This window comes from Lactuca sativa, chromosome 8 (assembly GCF_002870075.4).
Source record: "Lactuca sativa cultivar Salinas chromosome 8, Lsat_Salinas_v11, whole genome shotgun sequence".
Classification (NCBI taxonomy): domain Eukaryota; kingdom Viridiplantae; phylum Streptophyta; class Magnoliopsida; order Asterales; family Asteraceae; genus Lactuca; species Lactuca sativa.
The window spans coordinates 138,393,744-138,419,235 of NC_056630.2; the positions used below are offsets into that span (position 1 = coordinate 138,393,744).

A 25,492-nucleotide genomic window follows, 5' to 3' on the forward strand; every position below is an offset into this window, starting at 1 on the left:
CCATTTGGGTTGCATGGCATCATGCACTTGGATAGACTAAAATGAGAGAAATAACACTTAAGGTTTATTAATATATTATAAGTTCTAATATATTAATAGAGATTATTTAATTAGTATTGATCAAGAATTAATTTAGAATTAATTTAGAATTAATTATGTGATCAAAAGAAGACTAATTAAATATATGGGTTAATTGTGTAAATCTTCCATACTTATATAGTGGGCTAATGCTCCATGGATTATCAAGTTGGGCTCAAACCCATTAGATGCTCCATGGATGCTCTATGGTGTATTTGAACCCATGGATCCAAGGAAATGGAAAGCCATGACAATTAGGGTTTACCCTTATTGTAACAACTATATAAGCATCTTATTGATGTGAGAAATCGGCCACTAGATATGCATGGAGGGCAAGCCGATTCTTGAGGTGTTCTAATTTCTCTCTAAGTTATTCCAAGTGCTTATGGTGTTGTGTGAACCATTTGAGGTGTCACACTTGGGGCACTAGGCACTCAAGCTTCATGAAGACAAGCACCAACAAAAGGTATGTTATTCTAACTTGTGTTATTCAAAATTTTGTATGCTAGAATAGAACAATACCTTGGAAAGTTGATATTTGAATGTATAATAGAGAAAACATAGATCCAAGGTATTTAGGGTTGCATGTACACTTAGGAGTGTTAGATTGCTCAAAACCCAACACAAGCAAGGTACAGACTTTATACCTTTCAAGGAATGCAAATGATGAACCAAACTCGAATCCTTTAGTCTCCTCTTGATCCTTCTATGCTCTTCCTTCTTCCTTGAGGTCAAAACCCACAAAAATCACTCAAAAGCCTTAGATCTTGCACCAAAACACTTAGGGTTCGCTATGGAGGGTCTCTAGGAGCATTAGGGACGAGTAGGGGCTGAAAGAGATGATTAAATAGGGTGCAAACCCTCAGATTAGGGTTTTGTCCAGTCAGAGCCTACTCGTCGAGTCCGGGACCCAACTCGACGAGTCCATCACTTAAATCCAGCGTCCCATCCCGCTTCTACTCGGCGAGTTGGTCCCTCAACTCGCCGAGTCCAAGGCCAAAAATGCAAAATACTTAAATAAAAATACATACCAAGATCCAGGTGCTACACAAGGTATGTAATTCTAGCCATCTTTTATGTTAAAAGTTCCCCATGTATGCTAGATAGGATTATGAACCTTGGAAATCATATTTTGCATGTATTTTAGACAAACATAGATCCAAGGTTTTTCTAGGGTTGCATGTACACTTAGGAGTGTTAAAATGCTCATAACCCATCATTATGTGCCCGATTTATGGATTGGTGTGAATTCGGATAAACATCTCTTATTTCGTTGTCGGGTGGCGGTTACAATTTGGGGTTGGTGGCCAGGTGGTATGGGATGACGTTCCCTTTGTTTTCTTCAATTAAGGAATGGTTCTCTTCAAGATTATATGTATAAAAAAACAGTAATTTAAATTAAATTAATAGAAGATTTATAACCTTGACATAAAAATTTTCATAAATGGGATGTGTGGTAGCTACCTCCACAGATGCAGAAGAAGAAACACCTTTCCCTTCTGGAACAACAGATGAAACCTGTTTATTTATGCAACATAACCAAGGCCATAAAGGACACACGAAACAAGTGCAAAAAGATACCTATACTACATAAGGTCATATAAGTCAATTGCATCAATCTCACCTTGTGATCTATGTTTCCTTTTGAATGAGTCTGAAGAACAGAAACCACAAATGGAAGAACTCTCTTTACAATATCGGTGTCACTAATAGTTGTACAGAAACGTAACAAGAGCACCAGGTGGAACTAAATTCCATCTATTATTCTTTAATTCAGCCCAACCTCATAAGCTAATGTGAAGGCAATATGTGTGAAACCTAAAATAACCTTAGGAAGTTAATATAGATAATTCAAAAGGTATATTTATTATACAATAGAAATAAAAAGGGGTAAAAAATGTAAGCTTTGTAGGCTTCATTCTAACTACACAAGGAGTACCTCAGGAACACTGATCATTCTGAGTGATCGTTGATGAACGAAACCCTAGACGAGGGTTTTTTGGCTTCTACAGTTCATAACGAGGTTTTATGAGATTTTTTTGGTGGATTCATCAGACTCGATCTGTTCTTGAACCCTAACTTCTGTGAAGTCTGGAGTATTAGTTTTGGCATGAAATCAATTGTTAATGATATAATGATGTTACAAATCATGGTAAAAGGTGGCGAATAAACATTGCAAATAAAGGAAATATACCTTAATCGAACCTAGCTAGAATGTTGAAGAATCTCAACAGATAAGAATCAACATGTTCCTAGGAAGTAAGATGTCGAACCCTAGAATGTCGAAGAACATGTTAAACGCTAGAATGGTCACGAATGGTTGAAGAAATACAATGTAGGAGGTAAGATGTCGAGTTATGGATTAAGCTTGTCGAACCCTAGAAGGAATCACCGACTCTTAGCAACTCTTGTGGAAGTGAAAGCTATGGCGGCCGCACCTCACACACAATGTGTGTGTCTTTTTCCTCCTCTTTTACGTTCTATGTGTCTTTGTTCCTAACTAGAAAAGAAACGGAGAGAAATCAACAACTCTTCTGCAATTGAAATTTGTGTCTTGTTTTGTCCTTCGACCGCGAGAGAGAAATGGAGAGAAATTAAGCTAGCTAGGGTTGCAGGATGACCGGAAAGAAAAAAAGCCCTAGCTAATGTCCTGCGATTTTGTGGAATATAGTATATGATCAACGCGCGTTTAAAAAGTTATAAAGCGACATCGAGCTACACGACGCCCATTTTATTTAAGGTGCCCTCTGTGTTTTTTTATTAGACACTAATTTTAGGGCACACAAAAATGCGTGTCCTAAAGCCTTTAATTTTACGAGAGATGACGTTATTTTTACGTCAAACATTTTTGTGTATCGTAAATCCGTGCGTGTCATAAATTGCGTGTCATTAAAGGCCTTTTTTCTAGTAGTGAGATGTTTTGAAAAAACCATATTAATTTCAATTTAATCTATAAATTAACCTTTCATAATAATAATTACAAATAGTTTATTTCCAAGCCTCTAATATACGTCTTTTATTATTGTATTCTTTAAAATAAAAAAATTATTGTAAATATATTATCATAGTTGATGTCAGTAAAAGCTTTATATGATTATGTTTTGAAACTTTTTTTAAGTCAAACTTTTCTTAATCCTACTACTCATTCAATCATGCAAGATAAACATAACTCAATTATATATATTTTAATAGACTTATGTGGACTTTTCATTTGTCAATGCAAGCAGTAGGATTTAAACCCATAACTTTTAATTTACTGAGAACAAGTTCAACTTTCAACCAAGTGCAAGTGACCAACTAATTATAATATTTCATTTCACTTCTATCTTTTTTTTCCTTGCCAATTGTCTCTAATTATTATAAGGACTTCGAAATAAATGAAAAGTAATACCAACAAACTTGACAGGGACAATATATCTCTCTAGCTATCACAAAAAGAAATGAATAAAATTATCGAACATATGCATTCTACAGTAATATTTGGCGTTGACAACATATACATAGATGAAGATACACAAATGATTAAATATAGGCCAAGGTGTTAGAGGACATGTAATAATCGAATGTATGACAACTACCACTCGGGATCAAAATATCATTGATGACGTACCACGATCTTCCATAATGGTTATGCATTACAAGCCATGCATATCTTGTACAATTCTAGCTACATTACATAGCCTTACCAAAAAACAAAAAGCAAACATAAAAAACTATATAAATAAATAAAACAGTAGATATTGTCACACTCACTCATGCATTAACTAAAGATTTGTACGTACCGAAGGATATATGAAACATGTGATCATTTTGATCGTATATTTCACATTTGATGTACCCAAATATGCATTTATTATGCCATGTTACTTGAGTTTTCTTCTCCATTACAAGAAGTCATTCAAGGTGGGCCTTTGGCTTTCATTCAACCGGTTTTTTTTTTTTTTTTACTATTTATCATCTGTTTTAACTTTATGTCACTTTGCATCAAATTAAGCACACTGAAAGTCAAAAGCATGTAATGTTTTGTACCTTATGTAAGAATTATCAATATATTCTACACGAAGAACATTGGAAATTGCAATATAATTATTAAAAACCACAACTTAATTTTTTTGTTACAACTTTAGGTCATGCCAAAGCACATTAGGAGACACAAGATTAAATGAAAATATCTAGAAATAACGGTCGCTGAACTAGGTCATGGAATCCAAAGCCATGATGGTGCTTAGGTTCATCGGATACATGTGCTTGTCTGAACCACTATAGATGGTTTCGACAATAATCTTATTTGCACGTTCGGTTGGATGAAATGGATCCCAGAACACATACAGATCTCTATTAGGACAAAGATTTGATGTGGGGTTACAGAGACCAACCCCGTTATATGGTCCTTGTCCACAACATGCAATCTTCGACGTTACGAAACCTATATAAAAATTCAAGAAATGTAAATTCACAAAGATCCATATGCACTGGCTACAAAAGAGCCCCTCAAATTACGTTTTTTTTTTGTGGGATGAATTACACGAACATATATGATAACATTTGTTAAACTACGAGTTTTTTATGGGCATGTGTCCACACTGTCTCTAGTGTCGGACCTACCATGCATACATGTAAAATTGAATAAATTAATGTATTGAAATATCTCGTGTTTGCAACTTACCAAAAGCTTGTGGATTACTAATGAAGTCGCCTTGCATCATATTTGCATTAGAAGCTATAAAGTAGTCGGATCCAAGTTCTTGGTTGAGGCTTTGGATCATTTCAACCAATTGGGGGTTGAATAAAGCTGAAGCCTGTTGAGGTTCGTATGCACATTGTCCGTTTGAGTTACTTGAAGCTAATTGAGATGGAACACAACCCAATGGTCCAGATCCTGTCACTAGGATTCGTCTTGCCCCCAAATCGTATAGTTCCTACAACAAATCTTGTCATTAGATAATTAATGATCAGCTAAATAAATATAGCATATATAATAGTAATGTTAATAGAAGATTTACCATTAGGATTTTACGATACTCTGCAATAATATATCTTGTGAACTGTGAAATGGAGTATTGTAACTTTCTCGCTGTGATTGGCATGAGGAAGTAGTTGTTAACATAGTCGTTGCCTCCTAGTGTGATTAGAACAAGAGCCTTGTTGACGAGTGATTGGGTCTCTTGTGGTCCAATAAGTGCACTTACTCGATCTTGGTACGTTTGAAAATTTCGTAATTGTTGAGTTATTCTTATGATATTTGCCTGCCCAAAATAGTTTAAAAAAAAGTACATTAGATTATAAACTAAATGCATTAAAAGTTTAGCATGGTACAAGTCAAATTTGCCCTTCTTTTTTGGGTGCAATATATGCTTAAATTGGAATTTGATTGTGACAAACGGTCATTTTGAGTAGCATTCAATTAGTTGGTGCAAACCGTCTTTAGTGATGAAAGAAACATCAATAGTAGCCAGTCTTGTGGTCACATGCAAAACCAGTTGAATGGTCAAATTAAAAATGACCAAAAACATCAAACTGCATCAAGTAGTTCCACCCAAATTAATGTATGAATACGAGTGCCAATATGTCATAAGTGGAGTTTAAAAACATATAAATCCAAAGATCAGATATAGAATTACAAGTTTTCATACGGTGATTTCCAAAAGAAAGAAGTTTACGATTATACAAAAATCCAAAATAAAATTGTTCTAATTTTGCATTTATCTGGATATTTGGCTGAAACAATTTGTGACATATTATCAAGCATAATATAGAATCAATATTCAAATAGATTGCGTAAAAGGAAAATTGTTATAGTTTTGTGGTTAAAATTTTGGTATCTAGTACCATGTCTAAAAAGAAATAATCGGTAATCACAAATTCACAATCAAATATCTAGAATTATCCAATTTTGAACAATCTTAGTTTGCATTGTATTGTATAGCATTGGGCAAAATGTGTCGTCATTAACATGTACTTTTCGACTTGTAATGCATGATAATAACAATTAGCAAATAATCTTACTATTTATATTTTAGATAAAGAATTTTAAACTTTTATATTATATATTATAATCTCTACTTATACCTAACGAAATTAAAACGATACAAAATCAAGATGCGACAGCTTCCATCTTCGGCAATAAGACTTTATTCCACTTCTCTGATTAAAATTATAACTTTTAACATGACAAATTAAAAGATTGTTTCGACTCTTGACCATTTATTAAACAATTAATTTTTCCTTATGCTTTTTCACCCAGGCCAATAAAACCTCTTGTATATATTATATATACTTTCGCGTATACCATAACAAATGTTTCCGTTTTCATGAAACAGATTACGTTAGCTTTGGGCATGCATTTGCCTTGATTTTTATAGTTTCACATTCAATATATGTACAATTTTCAGTGCGCTTGTACAAGGTACAGTACATTGATAAAGTTACCAAAACACTGTACATTACGTGCTTTGGAAACTTGTTCTTTACAAATAGTTATTGCATGCATTGTTGAGTGTTTGACATATCCCTGACCCTATGTATATGTGTATCTGTATCTCGACTTCCTTTAAAAGCTTAAAACTGACACATCACAAATATGTATGTAAAAAGTACAATTAATACTTAATGATGAACAACTTACAAACTGAATTCCAGTGTCATTGAGGATGCCGATCCCGGCGGAAGCAAAATTTGCTCCAACCAGTAGCTTCTTTCCGTTCAACTCCGGGCTCAAGTATGGCAATGTTGGTTCTGCCCCAAGCTTTTCACCTACGTAAGTAAAGCATATATATATTCTTACCAACGTATTTCTCATGTTCTATAGAAATTAAACTAGAGTGTATATAAATATATATATATATATATATATATATATGTATAGAGTCTACTGGAAACATATAGCTTACTAATGAGATCGGGAATGTTAAGTCCATTGGAGAACCGGCCGGTGGGACGGTGGGTGGGGTAATCGATTCCGTACGGCGGAGCATCAGCTCGGGCGGAGGTGAGGAGGTAATTGTTGTTGCCGTTGTCGACCAGTGAATCACCAAACACAAAGAAAGCACGAGGCGCCTGAGCTTTCGGGGTGGCTGCAACCAGTGAGAATGTTAAGAACGCAGCCAAGGTAGTGGTGGTGTAGGAGGAGGAGTGTTTAGCCATGGTTAATTAGTGTGTGAATGATGGTTGATGGTGGTGTTTTTATACAGGGTTTTCTGGGTGCATGGGTGTAGGTCCTTGTTTAGTTAGTTGAGGTCTAATAAATGTAGGTCGGAGAAGAGGTGAAAGCGCGAGGTCTTTTCGGGCACGGGCACGTATAAAACAGTATATTGTATAAATTTTACTAATGTGTACTACGTTTTCAAGGATAGAGTTAATTTATAGGGGACCATTTACTAAAGATAACCATTTTCACTATGTGTAAATAAAAAGATTAAAAGGTAAATAACTAAATACAATACAACTGGTTAAAGCTTTAAGACATTTTATATATGTATATCTAATAAGCTAGATGTGTGATAATAAAAGAAGATAAGTCTTGATGCGGTTAATTGAATACGTTGATAAGTGACTAGATAAAGAAAAGCGACTTCAATGGGGTCACGATCATATCCATCTAAAAATGCAATTATCATCTTACAAAACTAGAATGAAAATTTGGTCAACATTTATTTGATTAGTTAGAGTTGCATTAATTCTACTTGTACTAATTGGTGTCATTTGCTCAAGATTGTCGTAATTTAAATATATGCTTTATTAAAATATTTGCTTTTTTGATTTTGTTATTTAATCAACAAATTTGATGAGTTAAGTGGATAAAACAACCGGGCTGTAGAGAACATATAGAAGCTTGGGACATCAACACAAGCAAGCATGTGACTACAGAAACTCCAACATAATCCACACAAAAGGGATACAAATCCATTGTGGATTTGTGCGTGTGAGGCCTTTTAGAATGCCTTTCGCCAACTCATTTGTCGTTTTTTGGGTAACCAAGTCTCAAGTGGACACATACTTTTAAAATGTACATGATCATGATTTAAAACCCGTTTCCAAATCTAAAACAAATCATCCCCGTTTCAAATACTCGTTTTCAAACCATTTTCGTAAATGCAACACATTGCACATATAATATTTACATACAAGATACTCGCATCGTAGAATAAATCATGAAAGGAAATAAATAAATAAACATAATATGTTACGAGTAACTTCAACTTGCTGCAATACTCAACTTCACTTTCAAGATTGTTGGGATGTTTAATCGTCATCTATATGATACATACATTGAGTAATTACAAATGAATCATCTTAATTTAAGTTATTATTCTAAATATAACATTTTAAAATTTAAGAATAGGTTTTTAAATTAATAAAGTAAACAAATGAAATATAATTTATATAGTTAAACCATCAACACATAATCATATCATCAGTCGATATGTTGTTTAAAAAGTTATGAGTGAAAATTATAACATTTTAAAAGCTAAAAGGGCAAAGTTTCAAATTGGTAAAGTGAGTTGACCAAAGGGTTGACTCAGTTAGTGGAATGAACTATCAAAGTTATATTGTAAAGTTTAAAAAATTACAAAAGGATTTTTCAATTTTAAAATAGATTAACCAATTAAACCTTTATTTCAAAAACCATTAAATACCATTTGATTGATTGAAAACCATACATTATCAGAGTCAACTTTTACAAAACCACGAAAACGATTATCATTGATGCGTGTGTACAGTCTAACAGAGCTCTTCTCACGAACGACCTACAAAATGTTTAATCCACAATTGTAAGCATTTCCTAGTATACCACATATTCCACCATACACATAATGCATCCACATACAATCCTCGACTCTAGCATCGAGCAACAAAAACTCATATCCATATACATATATCATACATAACGGGTCCAGTCCAACTCACATAACAACCCCTCCCCCCCCCCCCCCCCCCCCCCCCCAAACATACATAATGGAACCCATCCAACCATACATAACGGGCCCTGTCCAAGGCGTAAACTGTCCCAGCCCAACCTCCACTGCCAGGAGCTACATCCCGGTCTTCTGTACAATACCAGAGGTCAGATCCTGGTCTTCCATACAATTCATAAAGTCATATGTAGTTTAGCATTAGATAGACAGTCGAACAGATGATTCACCGAGAGCGAACAATCAGACATGAACATCACAATAAGGCATTAAACCAAGAGTTTTCAAGTTATTCAGCTTAAAATATATAGAACCCAAACTATCATTATCATAGAATCATGTAACATAAACACATACATATCCTAACATACCCTTGATAAATGGCTTCCCCAGTTACCCTAACCAAACATAACTCTTTAACAGAATCCTACAATCATCAAGCAAGACCTTATCGATCTAACGTATCATGACACCAAGTGTCATACATGCACATTCATAGCGATGAGTTATCCTAGACAATTAGCATACTTGTACTCTAACAGTACCTCTATCCTACCATGCAAAGGATATATATGTGGCATAGTGAGAAACTAACCATAACTGAAGAACCAGAGAAGCACAACAACACTCGTACACCTTGCAGTGCTCAATCTTTTGAACCGACTAACACCAAAAGAGACAAATCCTCACGCAACAATTCAAATCCACCAAGTTTGACCTCAAGTCAAACTAGTCAACAAAAGTCAACGATCAACAAAGTCAACAGCGACGACGACGTGGAGACCTCTTGTCCACGTCGTGGGCGTTACAGGACAAAATAGGTGACATACAAAACATCGCCACATCATGGATCCTCCTTTTCCATGTCGTGGGCATGTCCGAACAAAATAATCGTGAAGCTTGACTCCACCATGTCGTAGTCATTCCTTGGCCATGTCGTGGTCACTGGCAAAAATCAATTTTCTCTTTAAGGACTTAATTCATTGGTGGGATGTCAAGTCCACCAAGCAAACTACTGATGGGTTTTGAGCATAACTACAACCTATGTGTTCATGTAACCCTAATTGCTTTGGATCTAAGTTTTTCACTAGTTGAACATGCAAATCGAAAACCAAAGCAAAACCCTAGATCTAGCATATATAATTCGAAAATTACACAATAATAGGGTTTAGAAGTTTACCTCACTTGTTATGAAGCAATAACAAGAAACCTTGTAAATCCTTGGCTCTTGAAAGCTTAGTGCCTTAAATGTGACAACTCTAATGGCTTACAAACACCACTAGCAAGAGGATGAGAAGAGAGAGAGGATGGAATGGTTCTTAGAAATCGGCTCCACTAGGGTTCTTACGCATAGGGCCGAAAATCTAAAGGTTAGATCCCTTTTATACATGAGGTGGCTTAGTTCCAAAGCAAGGGTTTGCAGGTGGAAACCATAATTCCATGCTTAAGGCTTAAGCAGCCCATGGACTCCTCATTAGAAGGCCTTGGATGAAAATCTTATTGGGCCACCCTATAATTTTCGTCCACTCCTATATAAGGAGTCCAAGAGCCCAGTTTCACAACTATCAATGATCTGTAAAACAACCCCTGCACTTTTAATTAATTCATTTAATCCTAAAATTAATTCTAAATTAATTTCTGATTAAATATTAATTAAACAACATGATTTCAAATTAATATATTATTTTCATAACATATTAATAAATCATTTATATGAATTTATTATTCCAAAAAAAATTCAACTTCTGTCCAAAAGTCATATTGTCAAGTTGCTAGAGTGAAGGCAACTCAAAACGACCATGCTACTATCAAATCAAGTACATACCAATTATAGTTATGGGCTTAGACACCTAATCCAACAGTCTCCCACTTGGATAAGTCTAATAACTATGATTGCAAGTATGACCTTAAAATTTAACAAGCAATCGTAATTTTCAAAAGTCGCCTCGAACTCTGTCCTAGTCAATTACGTGTCCTTAGATAAGGGATCAAATATTACTACATTCTACAAGATATCGTATGGACATGAGACATGGATTATAATCAGTCTCTCTATCCAAAGTTTGTTTCCCGATTTCTGATTCATGAAGACTGATATCATACTACTAATTGAACACATCAATTTAGTCCAGGCTTGACCAAGCGCTTTAGATGTCATCATTAAATCATCAAGGGGCCCACAAATATCGTTTTTCCCGTTAGGGCAAAAGGAATGGATAAACTTTGACTCATATGTTTGTACTATTCACTCATCAAATCACGCACAACAATACATTTTATAACATCAAGTTACTGATGTGTTTACGTATCATCAATGCACAAATGACTCGTAAACAACAACTCATATGTCTCCGTTTCAAGAATATAAGATATTATCGTCTCAAAATTATTCATGATAAAATCCATGAAGTAATTCTCTGAGTGTGGGTTAATCCAATACTCAAATCTCCATTTCGGAAGTACTCGTGAATATTGCAGCAAACCATTGCTATGTCTAAACCCTTAGACAATCTACAATCCAATTCACAATAGTCTTAATTCACTACTTACTTCCAAAGTATGATTGACTGTGGATGTTTTGAATAATCCAATTATTTGGGAAGTAAAACATGCAAAGTGAAACACAATAATAACCTAATTAACTATGGTCTCAAAACTATTGAATATAAATAAAACACTTATTATTTAATCACCATATTAATTAGACTTATTAATTGTATAATGTTTCGAGTAATCAAGTAATCACTTGAATATAACATTAGTCATGCCATGTAATAAACATGCATAATATGTCTCTCTATGGTGTGAATAGATCAACTGGACATAATTCCAATAATACCCATATCACAATTCCTAATCCATATTACAAGTGTAAGAATTTCCAAAATTCTTGTCATCACTAAATGTGTTAGAATCTAAACTTTCATGCAATGATCCTTTTGTGATGACATGACTTAGAAGTCACAAAGACTTTGCCAACGATGCCAAAAAAATGCTCCAATGAAACTCTGTTACTTAAAAAAAATTTATGGCAATGAAGTATCAAATTCAAGGTAACTCCTTGAACACCTTCCTTGCATTGAGGTTTCTACCTCATACGTAGATTTCAATAACCAACTCCCAATATGGAAACATTTCCATATTCCTATATGACTATCAATTCTGATCAAGAATTATCCCAATCCGAAACATGTCAGTATGTCCCGACCAAATGCTATATTTCCAACTGTCCATAAGCAACCAATCTTCAGCGAACTTCAGATTGTCCTTTAACAGTTGTTCAGCAACTCTAGTTATATCCAGTTCCACTCCTTTTCCCTTCTTAATGCCCTAGGTATTTGGAAAATTAGAACAAGTGAATACTATAGCATATGTAATCGATCCTATATACGAGGTATATGGGATTCGATACATAATGTCTTACATAAAGACACGATACTTGATCAGTCTTTTGCTATAATATTTCCATATATATATTATTTCCTATGTTGAATCATTTTAAGATGATATTCATATATGTTCATGACTAAGTTCTATTGAAATCCTTCAATCTAAACTTTTAGATTTGAAATGAAGTATAAATGTTCTCTCCGCTATAACTTTCTATAGCGAAACAATTTTCACATATAGCAATTTGCAAATTTGAAAACTTTGTTTCCTATAAATAGCATTGCCAACTTGGAACACTTACCATAACTATTATGCTCCCACTAGAGTGCACTAAATTTCTAACCAATTAGGTGTGACACTCTTTTTATAAATCTAAATCATTGGATTTATTCGCATATGTATTAAGATTTATTGGTAAAAAATTCCCCTCTTATCACCTATATCACCGTTTTGCTTATTAAAATCTATTCCCCATCACGGTCATCTTGTCTTGCCCAAACACCCTCTCACTCATTGAGAGATACCAAGAATTATCTCCTTTATAATCAGTGTGCAATCATCGCTTTCCAAAAAACATTATTTATTTAAAAAAATCAACGAGCACTTACTGGACATGCCTTAGTAGCTGATTGATGAAGTCCAAATCGCGACCAACGACCAACTTGAAAAATCAACACAAAGATCAATGGGCAACATGGAATTTCTTTAGAGTCCTTATTGGATCTTTCAATCGTAGTTTCTTTAGGGTTCCTTTTGTTCGTCGTTTCTCTAAGGATTCATCCTTGTCGTCCATTAATGTTTTGCATTTTCTTGAAAATACGTTAGTTTTTATTTTCACTAAAAGAAAAAGATTCTTGTGGTTGATTTACTTTTCTTTTATAAGTATATTTTTTTTACAATAATTGTAACACCCCGAGATTCAGGTATATTCCTTTCATCATTGTTCTTTATTGTTTGGGCATGTTTATTCCTTGAGTGGAGGGTTTGTAGCAAGTGAGTACGCTGGGCGTACCAGAGGGGTACGCTGCGCGTACTCACGCGCTTAATTTGGACGCGGAGTCGCCAAGGTACACTGGGCGTACCTAGAGTTACGCCGGGCGTACCCGGCCCAGGTGCAAAAACCCTAATCCTCTTTGTGCACTATTTAAAGGGTGTTATGGCTCATTCCTTAGCCTCCATATCAGTGAGTGAAACCCTAAAAGAGAGCCCCATCGTTCTTAGTGTGTGAGAGTGTTGAATTGAGCTTGTTGGTGCTTTAGTGGCTTAGTGAAGAAGAAGGAAGGGAGTTCTTGGAGGCTAAAGCTTGAGGTGCCATTTTGGATCTGAGATCTGCAAAGGAAAGGGCTACACTTGGAGGTATAAAGTTCAAAACTTTCCTCTTCTTTTGGTTGTTGTTGTATGTGTCCCTTTTAGGGCTAAAAACCCCAAAGGTGGAGACTTTATGAGTGTAAAGTGCTCCATGGTCCGAGATCTGTCCCTTTTCAGTGTTACTAGTGATTTAGATCCATAAAGTTCCCATCTTGGATGTTACTTTGGAGTCATGCATGTGTTTTAAGCCTTCTAGAGTTGAAGGATAGATCATTTTGGGAGATGGTGACTTGTTCAGCCATGAAAAGGCTTAAAGCCATCAACTTTATGGATTAAGGGGCTTAGATGGGGTCAGATCTAAAATATTGACGTAGGTCTTAACTGTTTAAGACCTCAAGAGCAAAAGGGTTGAAGCAGGGGAGTACGCCGGGCGTAATCCCTAGTACGCGCCGCGTACTGGGTGGCGTTCCCCGTTTCTGAGATGCAGTCGGGTACGCTCAGCGTACACATCTGGTACGCGCAGCGTAACCCGGGAAGTTGACTTTTGGTTGACTTTTAGGGTATGGTCTATTGTGGGGCCTTTTGAGTTATGAGAGGGGAAAAATGGTCTTTTACCCTTCTAAGAGTGTCATAAGAGGACATAGTCTAGCCTTTGAGAATTTTGTTAAGGGTATTTATTTCATATGATTAGGCGGAGGCTAGGCCAGCGTTTACCGAGTCAGAGATTTACCGAGATACCCGAGGTGAGTCTTCTCACTATACTTTACCTAGAGTGGTAACAGAGTTATGTGACAGAGTTATTGTATGTGACGTGTGGCACCGCATTATTTCTATGTGATTTATGTTGTGTGTATATCAGAGATAGGACCAGAAGGTCCACAGAGCTAGGACCAGAGGGTCCGCAGAGTTAGGGCCCAAGGGCCCATAGAGTTATAGCCTCGAGTGGCTAATATGTGTTATATGTGGTGTTTTTCGTATTATGTGCCAGTATATTTGTATGCTATTTATATGTTGAGATTTATTGTGATATGTGATATGCATGATTCAGAGTTAGGACCCTTGGGTCCATAGAGTTAGGGCCAGAGGGCCCACAGAGAGCTGGGACTGGAGGGTCCCACTGAGACACATTGACCGGAGGGTCAACAGAGTTATAGCCTCGAGTGGCTAATATGTGTTAGAGTGGTATTTTGGGGAACTCACTAAGCTTCGTGCTTACAGTGTTTTGTGTTATGTGTTTCAGGTTATCACAGTATCACGGGACGGCACCGGCTCGATTGTACACACCAGAGGAAGCGTTATTTTGAGGATCCTGGTTTATTATTTGATTGGACAAAAGAGTCATGTATTGTAAATTAAAAAAATGGAGATTTTTGTGAAAAGTGTTAAAGAGATAAACGATTTTAAATGAAAAATTCGTTTTGAAAATTTCGGTGTTACAATAAACTTATAAAATATATGTTTAAGTTTATTGTAAAAATACTTGCTTACAAAAAAATAGAAATCATAAAAAAGGTATAACCATCACAAGAATCTTCCTCTTATCGAGGACATGATCTCAGATAGGATGGTGTGAAAATGTCAACTTGAGAATGAAATGAAAGGATAACGTGAGGCTTGACATGGAGGAACTTGCTTGTACCGAAAATATGATTCTAGATAGATTGGTGTGGATGCGAAACGTTAGCGTTGATGAATAGCCTCACTACCATGTATGTCTTTGTTTTTTTATGTTAGTTATTAAATTAATAATGGTTTCTTGCTTTTATGTTAGTTATCATATTATTCATATGATTTACTACTCTCTTTCACTCATTCTCCCTAGTTTTTTACCCCTATTGTAGGTTTATAGATTCGATGTTTCTTTACGAAGTACTATGTTTATGTCATATTGCTAACGACTTATTTTTACTTGTTTTTGCCTCCCTCTACTGGTTTTTTACTTTTGTATTGCATATGTCGGAGATCATCAAAGTTATGCGGTCGTTTTTCCTTATATGAAGACTTGATTGTCGACTTTTATTTTCTCCTACCTCATTATGATAGGATAATTAGGGATTTTGTTGTTGTTGTTATAACATACATGTTTAGATATTTGGTGTATTGTACTTTTAGAATAAAATATAATTTAAATACATTTTTTACATATAATTTGTCCAAAAAATATTAATATCCTCGAAAACCCATTACATTACATTTTGGATTCAAATTGATTTTAACGGATATGGCAAGCATGATGCGATTTGATCATCTAGTACGAAGAAGTAGTCTTTAGCTCGTTCAACCTTCTTTTACGGCTATTAAATTCCACCTTTTAAGTTAAAAATATTTTTCCCCTTTTAAAATGTGATAGTAAAAGTCCCAATTTGATGTGATATATAAAACCTAAAATTGTAAAGAATGTAAAGATATTATTATTATTATTATTATTATTATTATTATATCATAAAAAAATTAACACAATTTTAAAGATATTATTATTTGCAACATATGGAATAAGGGATAATAACTTCAAAGGGTAATATATTTTCGATTTATAGGGTAATATACTTTTTATTTTGTATAAATTTAGTCATTAATTTTTTTTTGCACATTTAGTCCTTAATATTTTTTTATTGAAACATAATTCATTTTTGTTTTTGTACTCATTCAGTACTTATGATTGATTTTTTTTAGGTTTTTCTCACGAAATCTTACGTGAGAAAATCATTAATGAGGTGTTTGGGACTATTGATGCTTATGTTCATCGCGATCTCAACTGGTTGGTTGTTTATGTCATGTGGTTTGGCTTAAGTCTTGTGTTCTGAATGTCGTAACTTCTTCGTACGATATTGGATTTTAACGATCTTTATATCCACTTCATTTGTTTTAGTCTACTACAACTTTCATTAAGATCACTCCCATTAAAATGTAATATATTTTTACTTACGAATGTGGAATTGTTTCACAATTGACACCTCCTAGGACACTACAACTTAATGGTGGGACTGAGAGGCGTAATCGAACCTTGTTGGACATGGTCCGTTCCATGATGAGTCGAGTTTCGCTTCTGATATCGTTATGGGGGTATGCCTTAGAGATTGCCACCCATATCCTTAATCTAGTCCCGACAAAGAAGGTTGCCAAAACACATCACGGGATGTGGACATGGAAAGTTCCCTCGTTGGCACATATCAAGGTTTGGGGTTATGAAGTTTTCGTTAGACGAGAGACTCACGACAAGCTTGAACCTCGAAGTGAGCGGTGTATTTTCATCGGCTACCCACAAAATTCCTTTGGATACTTGTTCTACAGACCTAGTGAGAACGTGGTCTTGGTAGCACGAAAGGGAGTTTTCCGCGAGAGGGAACTCATATGCAAATAGGATAGTGGGAGTATAATTGATATTGAAGAAATTCAAGATTCAAGTGATGAAGGAACCTCTAACACTAGCGCTCAACCCGAGGAAGAAATTCATGTTGAACCAATTGACGAATCGTTACCTCTTAGGCGTTCTAGTAGGGTTAGCGTTCCGATTGTGTTGTATGGTTTCCATATAACTACAGAAGGTGATATGTTTAACAGTGATAGTACACTGATAAATTTGGATAAACCCGCTAACTACAATGGATAACGATATCTAGTCCATGTATGACAATCAAGTTTGGAACTTGGTTGACAATGTACCAGGACGCAAGACATTTGGGTGCAAATGGATCTTTAATAAGAAGACCGACATGGATGCAAATGTGTACATGTTCAAGGCACAACTGGTTGCGAAGGGCTTTACTCAAACCCCATGGGTTGACTATGATAAGACCTTCTCACCAGTGGCCAAGATCAAATGTATTAGGGTTATGTTAGCCATAACTGCGTTTCATGATTATGAAATCTGTCAGATGGATGTCAAAATCACTTTCCTTAATGGAAAGTTGGCTAAAGATGTTTACATGTGTCAGCCAGAAGATTTTGTGGATGCTAAATACCCCAATAGAGTGTGTAAGCTTAAGAAATCAATCTATGGATTGAAGCAAGATTCTCGCAAATGGAAACATTGCTTTGATGAGAAGGTCAAAGATTTTGGCTTCTCTAGGAGCGAGGATGAGTCTTGTGTATATGTCAAAGCTAGTAGGAGTATAGCTAGCTTTCTAGTACTATGTGTTGATGACATACTGCTCATAGGAAACGACATTCCAGTCTTGCAGGAAGTTAAGCCCTGGCTTGGAATGTGTTTCACTATGAAGGATCTAGGAGAGGCTACCTATATTCTGGGAATAAGGATTTTGACAAATAGGAGTAGAAGACTGATTGGACTTAGTCAAAGTACTTAGTTGGATAAAGTGTTAAAGTGTTTTAGCATGGAGCATTCTAAGAAGGGAGAGTTACCTATCAAGAGCAATACCAAGATGAGTAAGACTCAGAGTCCAAGTACCGATGTCGAGATGGTAGAGATAAGTCGAGTTCCATATGCTTATGCGATTGGCTCGATCATGTATGCTATGACATGTACTCGCCCTGATGTGGCTTTTGCTTTGAGCATGGTCAACCGATATCAAGGGAACCTGGGTAAATCTCACTGGATAACAGTCAAGAATATTCCTAAGTATCTGCGAAGGACTTAGGACTGGGTCCTTGTTCTTGGTGGTAGTGATGACTTGAGAGTTACTGTTTATAGTGACGCCGGTTTTCAGACAGACCGAGACAACTTCTGCTCTGTCTGGTTGGGTGTTTACACTCAATGGAGGAGCAATAACTTGGAAAAGTTCTAAGCAGGAGACTGTGGCTGATTCAACGTGTGAGCCAGAGTATATAGTTGCGAGCGAAGTGTCAAAGGAGGCTATATGGTTGAAGAACTTCATTAGAGACCTTGGAGTTGTGTCAGCCATAAAGGGGCCTATGGATATTTTCTGCGATAATGAAGGAGCAGTTGCCTTGACCAAGGAACCAAGGGATCATGGACGATCCATACATATTGACAGAAAATATGACTTCATCAACATCCGGTAGAATAATGACTCCTCGTCGTCAAGAAGGTATCGTCATAAGAGAATCTTGCAGATCCCCTCAAAAAGGGTCTACGTAGGATTAAGCACGTTCAGCATGCAAAGAGCATTGATCTGAAGGACGATATTAGTTTTAGTGATTAGATAGATATTTTAGAAACTTGTAATAGATAAATGTAATTGACATTTTGTTAGGGTGTAAAGTCATTCTTGGATGTGGATTGTTAGGCTTACCCTCTTGTATGTCTAAATGGGATGAGTCTTTCCTATAAATAGGAAGTGAGTGAGTCCCATTATGTAAGGAACCATTTGGAGTCTTAAACTAGAGAGATAATTTGTACAAGAACCACTTTGTATGTTCTTTCTAGATCAAATATAAGCTTAAAAAGATTTATTTACTTCATGTGTTCCTTAGTTTGTATGATGATTCACTAGATCTTTTCTTATTCCGCACATGTCGTCATAATCAACACCACTACAATTGGAATTAGAGCAGGTGTTCTTGATTTGATCAAGAATTGATCCATGATGGCATTCTAGATTTGGTGATTCTTCATTTGATCTTTGATCTTCATGTTTTAGAGAGTTTGGAATCTAGAAATCGACTTCCTCATTGATTCTACTCATAATTAGATTTTCTTTACTAGAATTCAAGTGATTTTTTCTTTATCTTTCTAGAAAACCCATTCAAAATCACTTTCTCTCTTTAGAAAAACTCAAGATGAAATATCCCAAAACTACAGTACAAAATTTTCGTTTTAATTTATAAATAAAACCATAGTAATCCAGATCATCTCATAAAAACATAAGTGATAATATCTCAAACATCATATCAAAACACTGTATTAAAATCACATGTCCAAATATCAGAGTAAATCATCCTAGGCTAAAGCTTTGTGGTGTGTGTGATGTAGTTATCACGAGTTGGTCCCCTTACTAGTGGAAGTACCTGGAACTAAAACTAAAAACTATATGCACGAAGCTTAGTGAGTCTCCCCAAACTACCACATAATATACACATAATCACATAATAACATCCATTGGGCCTTGCTCGCTACATAAGGCCCCGCCTGGCATCAGACCGTAGTATGGTATCGGGCCCCGCCCGGCATCGGACCGAAGTCCGGCATTGGACCAAAGTCCGGTATATATAACATATCAACAAAGCATATAATATAAACACATAACATAAGCATATAAACATTCCTCGGGCTTGCCCTGACATCGGACCAAAGCCCACAACATATAAACATAACATATAAGCTAATAATTCCTCGGGCTTGTCTCGACATCGAACCGAAGCCCGAAACATATAAACAAACACATGCAAGAATCATGAAGGCATCAAGCATACAAACATTCCTCGGGCTTTCCCCGGCATCGGACCGAAGTTCGGAAACATATAACCGACATCGGGATATCCCCGGCATCGGACCGAAGTCCGACATATGCTAGCATACATAAATAGGCTGACATTGGTGCCTTCGACCCGTTCTTACTGGAGGAAAACTCACCTTATAAGCTGGCTGCTGAACCTTTCGGTAAGGAATCTCTATCGGCTGCTCCCGCGATTCCCTGACTATCATTATCACAATACCACTTAGTCAAAATCCAATAATCCTTCTTAGGGTAAAATGACTATTTTACCCCTGGTCAAAGTCAACATTCCAGGTTGACTCAACTCGGCGAGTTGACCCATAAACTCGTCGACTTTCATAAATCAGAAGCCTTGAAATCGCGATCCAACTCGTCGAGTCATTCCCATGACTCGCCGAGTTCCCTTGCTACTCATAGTCATGATAAAGCGAGTCAACTTGTTGAGTCTCTCCTCAGACTCGTCGAGTTCTACCCTATTCAGAATCGGGACAAATCGACTCAACTCGTCGAGTTCCTCTATGGGCTCGACAAGTTCTTCAGTTTATTTGGGCCATCTAAAAGGGGTAAGCCCCCGCTCTTCAAATCCAAGCTTCATACTTCTCATATACACTGAAAATGTATTTTTAAGGGTAAAGTTTCCAACTTTACCCATTAATACCTTTACTTAATGGGTTTAGCTCAAACCCTAACTCTTCAGGACCTAGATCTTGATCCACAAGCCATCCATACTCCAAATTAAAGCATACAAGCAGAGATCTAGACCCTAAACACTTCATGAACATGTAAAGCTTCCACCTTTCACTCCATGCATGGCCTTTTGGAGCAAAATGGCATCCTATGGCTTGCATGGGGCTTCAATGGCCATAAAGTTTGCACATTTATGTGATTAAAGACCTCCATGGCTCCAGATATGAAGGTATACTCACTTGGGACGTCCATATCCCAAAGATCAAACTTCTTGGACAAAAGTAATAAAATAATGATAAAGAGATCTAAGAAACTACTAAGAAGGTTTTAGACTTGTTTACCCGAAAATGATGAGGAAGAATCGAAGTATTTGGATCTACTAGCTTCTTCTTGAATCCTCAAGCTTCTCATTCCTTCACAAGCTTCAAAACACACAAAGTTTCACTCACAAATGGCTCACAAGCTCACAAATGCATTAGGGTTTCTGAATCTAGGGTTTGGAACTTAGAGGCTGGAAATGAGGCCGACAAGTGGGGATTAGGATGCTTAAATAGGGTGCAAAACCCCGAAATTAGGGTTTCATTCTGGCAGCCCTACTCGTCGAGTTGAGGGCTCTCAACACGTCGAGTAGGTTACTTAAAACCCGCATCTATTCTGGTTTTTCCTCGATGAGTTTGGGGTTCTCAACTCGTCGAGTTGCTCTATAAAAATGAATAAATTATAATTTAAATGTGTACCAGGAACCATGAATTACAATTCTCCCCCACTTGTCTTAGACTTTGTCCTCGAAGTATGTTGCGTCGGGAAAAAACTCTGGGTAATGCTCCCTTATTTCCTCCTCGAGCTCCCAATTTCACTCCGATCCCTTGCGGTGCAGTGGCAGCACCTTCACCGGCTCCATCCTCTTGTTCCTCACCTCCTTCGTCTTCTTGTCGAGAATAGCTATTGGTCTCTCGATGTAGTTCAGGCTGTCGTCAACCTGAATATCCTCTAAATGCACAATCGTTGAATCATCCACCAAGCACTTCCGCAGTTGAGAAACATGGAAAGTGATGTGGATCTAGTTGAGCTCTGCTGGAAGATCCAAACGGTAAGCAACTCGGCCCACCCGAGCCAAACCCTGAACAGACCGATGTATCTAGGGCCCAACTTGCCCCACTTCCTGAGCCGGATGACACCTTTCCAAGGTGACACCTTCAGGAGGACCACGTCGCCCACCTGAGACTCCAAGTCTGAATGGCGCTTGTCGACATAGCTTTTTTGCCGACTCTGAGCAGTCTGGAGCCTGCTCCGAACTTGTTGGATCCTCTCAGTGGTCTTGAGTACTACCTCAGTACTCCCCATGACCCTCTGTCCGACCTCTCCCTAACAGATTGGGGTCCTACACTTCCCCCCGTAGAGCATCTCAAAGGGAGGTCGGTCTATGTTGGTGTGGTAACTGTTGTTATACGAAAATTCCACTAATGGAAGGTACGTATCCCAGCTGCCAGCAAAATCCAAAACACATGCGCGCAGCATGTCTTCGAAAGTCTGAATCGTCCTCTCGCTCTGCCCATCTGTCTGAGGGTGGAAAGCGGTGTTGAAGTGGAGACGAGTACCCATCTCGTCATGAAACTACTTCCAAAATCTAGAAGTGAGACGAACATCTCGGTCTGACACCACCGAAACAGGCACTCCATGATGTGCCACTGCCTCGCGAACGTAGATCTCGGCTAGATTCTCAGCCGATATACTCTCTTGGATCAGGATAAAATGAGCACTCTTTGTCAACCGATCCACGATGACCCATATCGAATCTACTCCACGTGCGGTCCTGGGAAGCTTGGTGATGAAATCCATGGTGATTTCTTCCCATTTCCACATGGGAATATCCAACAGCTGCATCTTGGCATGAGGTTGCTGGTGCTCGGCCTTGACCTTCCTGCAGGTCAAGCTCCGCTCCACATACCATGCTACGTCCCGCTTCATGCAGAGCCACCAGTAATCAGGGCGAAGATCTTAATATATCTTTGTCGCCCCAGGATGGATGGAGAACCTCGACTTGTGGGCCTCATCCATTAGAATTTTTCGTACTCCTCCTCGGTATGAAACCCATACCCCCACATGCAAGGTCAACAACCCTTGGTTGTCATAGTCAAATGAGGCCACTTGGCCTACGATCCACTCATAGTTCTGACACTCCTCCTTCATACCCTTGACCTGCGCCTCTCGGATCTGCTCCAGTAGCGAAGTAATCATTGTCATCCTCATACATATGTCTCGAATCGGAGCCACCACCGCCTTGCGGTTAAGAGCATCGGCCACCACATTGGCCTTACCCGGGTGGTAAAGGATCTCACAGTCATAATCATTCACCACATCTAACCACCGACGTTTCCTCATGTGCAGATTCGGTTGATCCATGAGGTACCTCAAACTCTTGTGGTATGTGTAAATAGTATAACGAACCCCATAGAGGTAATGTAGCCAAATATTGAGGGCGAAAACACATCCCCCAGCTCTAAATCATGCGTCAAATAGTTCGCCGCGTGAGGCTTCAACTGCCTCGAAGCGTAAGCTATCACGTAACCCCGTTGCATCAATACCGCACCCATGCCAGTGATCAAAGCGTCACAGTATACCACGAAGTTATCAATGCCCTTCGGCAAAGTCAGAATCTATGCCTCGCATAACTGATGTTTGAGAGTCTTGAAGGTTGCCTGTTGCTCAGGTCCCCAACAGAATGTCACTGACTTCTTGGTCAGTCAGGTTAAAGGAACAACGATCTTGGAGAAATCCTGGATGAATCTCTGGTAATAACCTACTATACCAAGGAAACTCCGAATCTTAGTTGGAGACCTTGGAACCTCCCAATGCATCACGACCTCTATATTGGCCAGATCGACCAGAATACCCTTATGGTTGAAAAGGTTCCCTAGAAATTGCACCTCACGCAACCATAACTCACACTTGGAGAACTTTGCGAAAAGTCTCCCCCCCCCCCTCAATGTCTCCAGCACCTCCCTTAGGTGCTCCTCATGCTTCTCTTGAGTCTTGAAAAAAACCAAGATGTCATCAATGAAGACTATCATAGACCGGTCCAGCATCGGCCTGCAGACGCGGTTCATGAGATCCATGAATGCGGCTGGAGCATTGGTGAGCCCAAACGGCATCACCACGAATTCATAGTGACCATAGCGAGTCCGAAAGGCTGTCTTCGGTACATCGTCGTCCCTGAATCAGATCTAGTGGTAACCCGAGTGCAAATCAATCTTGGAGAACCAAGATGCACCCTGTAGTTGGTCAAACAAATCATCGATCCTCAGGAGAGGATAACGGTTCTTCACCGTTACCTTATTCAGTTCCCGGTAGTCTATGCACATCCGATGTGACCTGTCCTTCTTCTTCACAAACAAGATCGAGGCTCCCCATGACGAACTGCTCGGCCTGATAAATCCCTTGTCTAACAGCTCTTGTAGCTGTGTAGACAACTTCTGCATCTCAGGAGGAGCCAATCGATATGGTGTCTTGGCTATTGGGGCCGCACCAGGGACTAGGTCAATCCTAAACTCAACCTATCTCTCCGGAGGTATCCTAGGCAAATCCTCTGGGAATACGTCTGGGTACTCTCGCACGATCGGTACATTGTCCACTGTTGCCTTACCCTTATCCCGGGTATCCATAACTTAGTCGACATAACCTGCACAACCCTGTTGAAGGTAGCGCCTCGCTCTCGCTGCTAAACATAGAGTCGGTCCATCATGCAGCCTCTCACCCTGAATCACTAACCTTCCCCCAATAGGAGTCCAAACTCTCACTAGCTGCTGCTTGCAGTCGATCACTGCCCCATTGGGGCTCAACCAGTCCATACCAACTATAACCTTATTCCCTCGCAGGGGAATAAGGACTAGATCCATAGAAAACTGCTCATCAAACGACTACAGTGTACATCCTCGGGGAACCCTCGCAACCCTGATGGTCCTATCATCTACTATCTCTACGTCAAGTGGGCAATCCAGCTCCTACGGAGCCCCTACGAACCGCTTGCTGAGCGTGAGCGACACAAAAGATCAGGTAGCCCTCGAATCAAACAATACCAGGGCAGATATACCATTTACAAGGAACGATCATGTCACCACGTCGGGAGTTGCACGTGCCTCCTCCGCTGTCAACAGAAATGCCATGCTCCTCGCCACAGGTTCCTCTGCCCGGCCCTGACGACAGTCCATAATCCTCAACGTAGTAGGATCGGGTGTTACTGTTTGATTAGTGTCTAAGGTTGTAACTGTTGGATAAGGTGTCTAAGTCCATAACTTATTTGGTATATACTTGACCCGACCCGGCATGGTCCATTTAGGTTGCATCTCACCCGAACTATTTATGGATAATTTTATGAGAGTTATATACATATGTTTATTAATATATTATAAGTTATAATATATTGATATGAAGTTATGTTATTTAATTAGTATTAGTCTTAAATTAATTATGAATTAATTTAAAGATTAAAAGGAAGACTAATTAGATTATGGGCTATTGGTTTTATATGGTGTGGGCTAACACTCATTTGTTAATGGGCTAGGCTTATATGGAAGTCCATGGATGATCCATGGAGCTTTTAACCCATGGATCCTTGGAAAGGAAAGGTCATGGGTTATTAGGGTTTCACCCTAACCATGCACACTATATAAGCATGCTTATGGAGCATGAAATGGCAACTAGTAAACTAGTGTGTGTGTGTGTGTGTGTGTGCTTGTGTGTGGCCGAAAATATAAGTGTGTA

At 38.0% G+C, this 25,492-nt stretch overlaps 1 protein-coding gene across 1 annotated transcript; it reads right to left on the reverse strand.

Annotated features, from left to right (window-relative positions):
- Positions 1-4,146: 4,146 nt before the first annotated feature.
- LOC111907685 (GDSL esterase/lipase LTL1) lies at positions 4,147-7,295 on the reverse strand. The gene is made up of 5 exons (XM_023903502.2): positions 6,969-7,295; positions 6,704-6,831; positions 5,082-5,324; positions 4,745-4,997; positions 4,147-4,504 (listed from the first exon to the last, which is right to left on the reverse strand). The coding sequence occupies exons 1-5, from the start codon at positions 7,219-7,221 to the stop codon at positions 4,272-4,274; spliced, it is 1,110 nt and encodes a 369-aa protein (XP_023759270.1). The 5' UTR covers positions 7,222-7,295; the 3' UTR covers positions 4,147-4,271.
- Between the last annotated feature and the right edge of the window lie 18,197 nt (positions 7,296-25,492).

Coding starts and splice junctions, on each gene's coding strand:
- LOC111907685 (XM_023903502.2), bottom strand. CDS start 7,221: ATGGCTAAACACTCCTCCTCCTACACCACCACTACCTTGGCTGCGTTC. Junction 6,832..6,968: donor TAACATTCCCGATCTCATTA/GTAAGCTATATG, acceptor TTACTTACGTAG/GTGAAAAGCTTGGGGCAGAA. Junction 4,998..5,081: donor AGTATCGTAAAATCCTAATG/GTAAATCTTCTA, acceptor GATTTGTTGTAG/GAACTATACGATTTGGGGGC.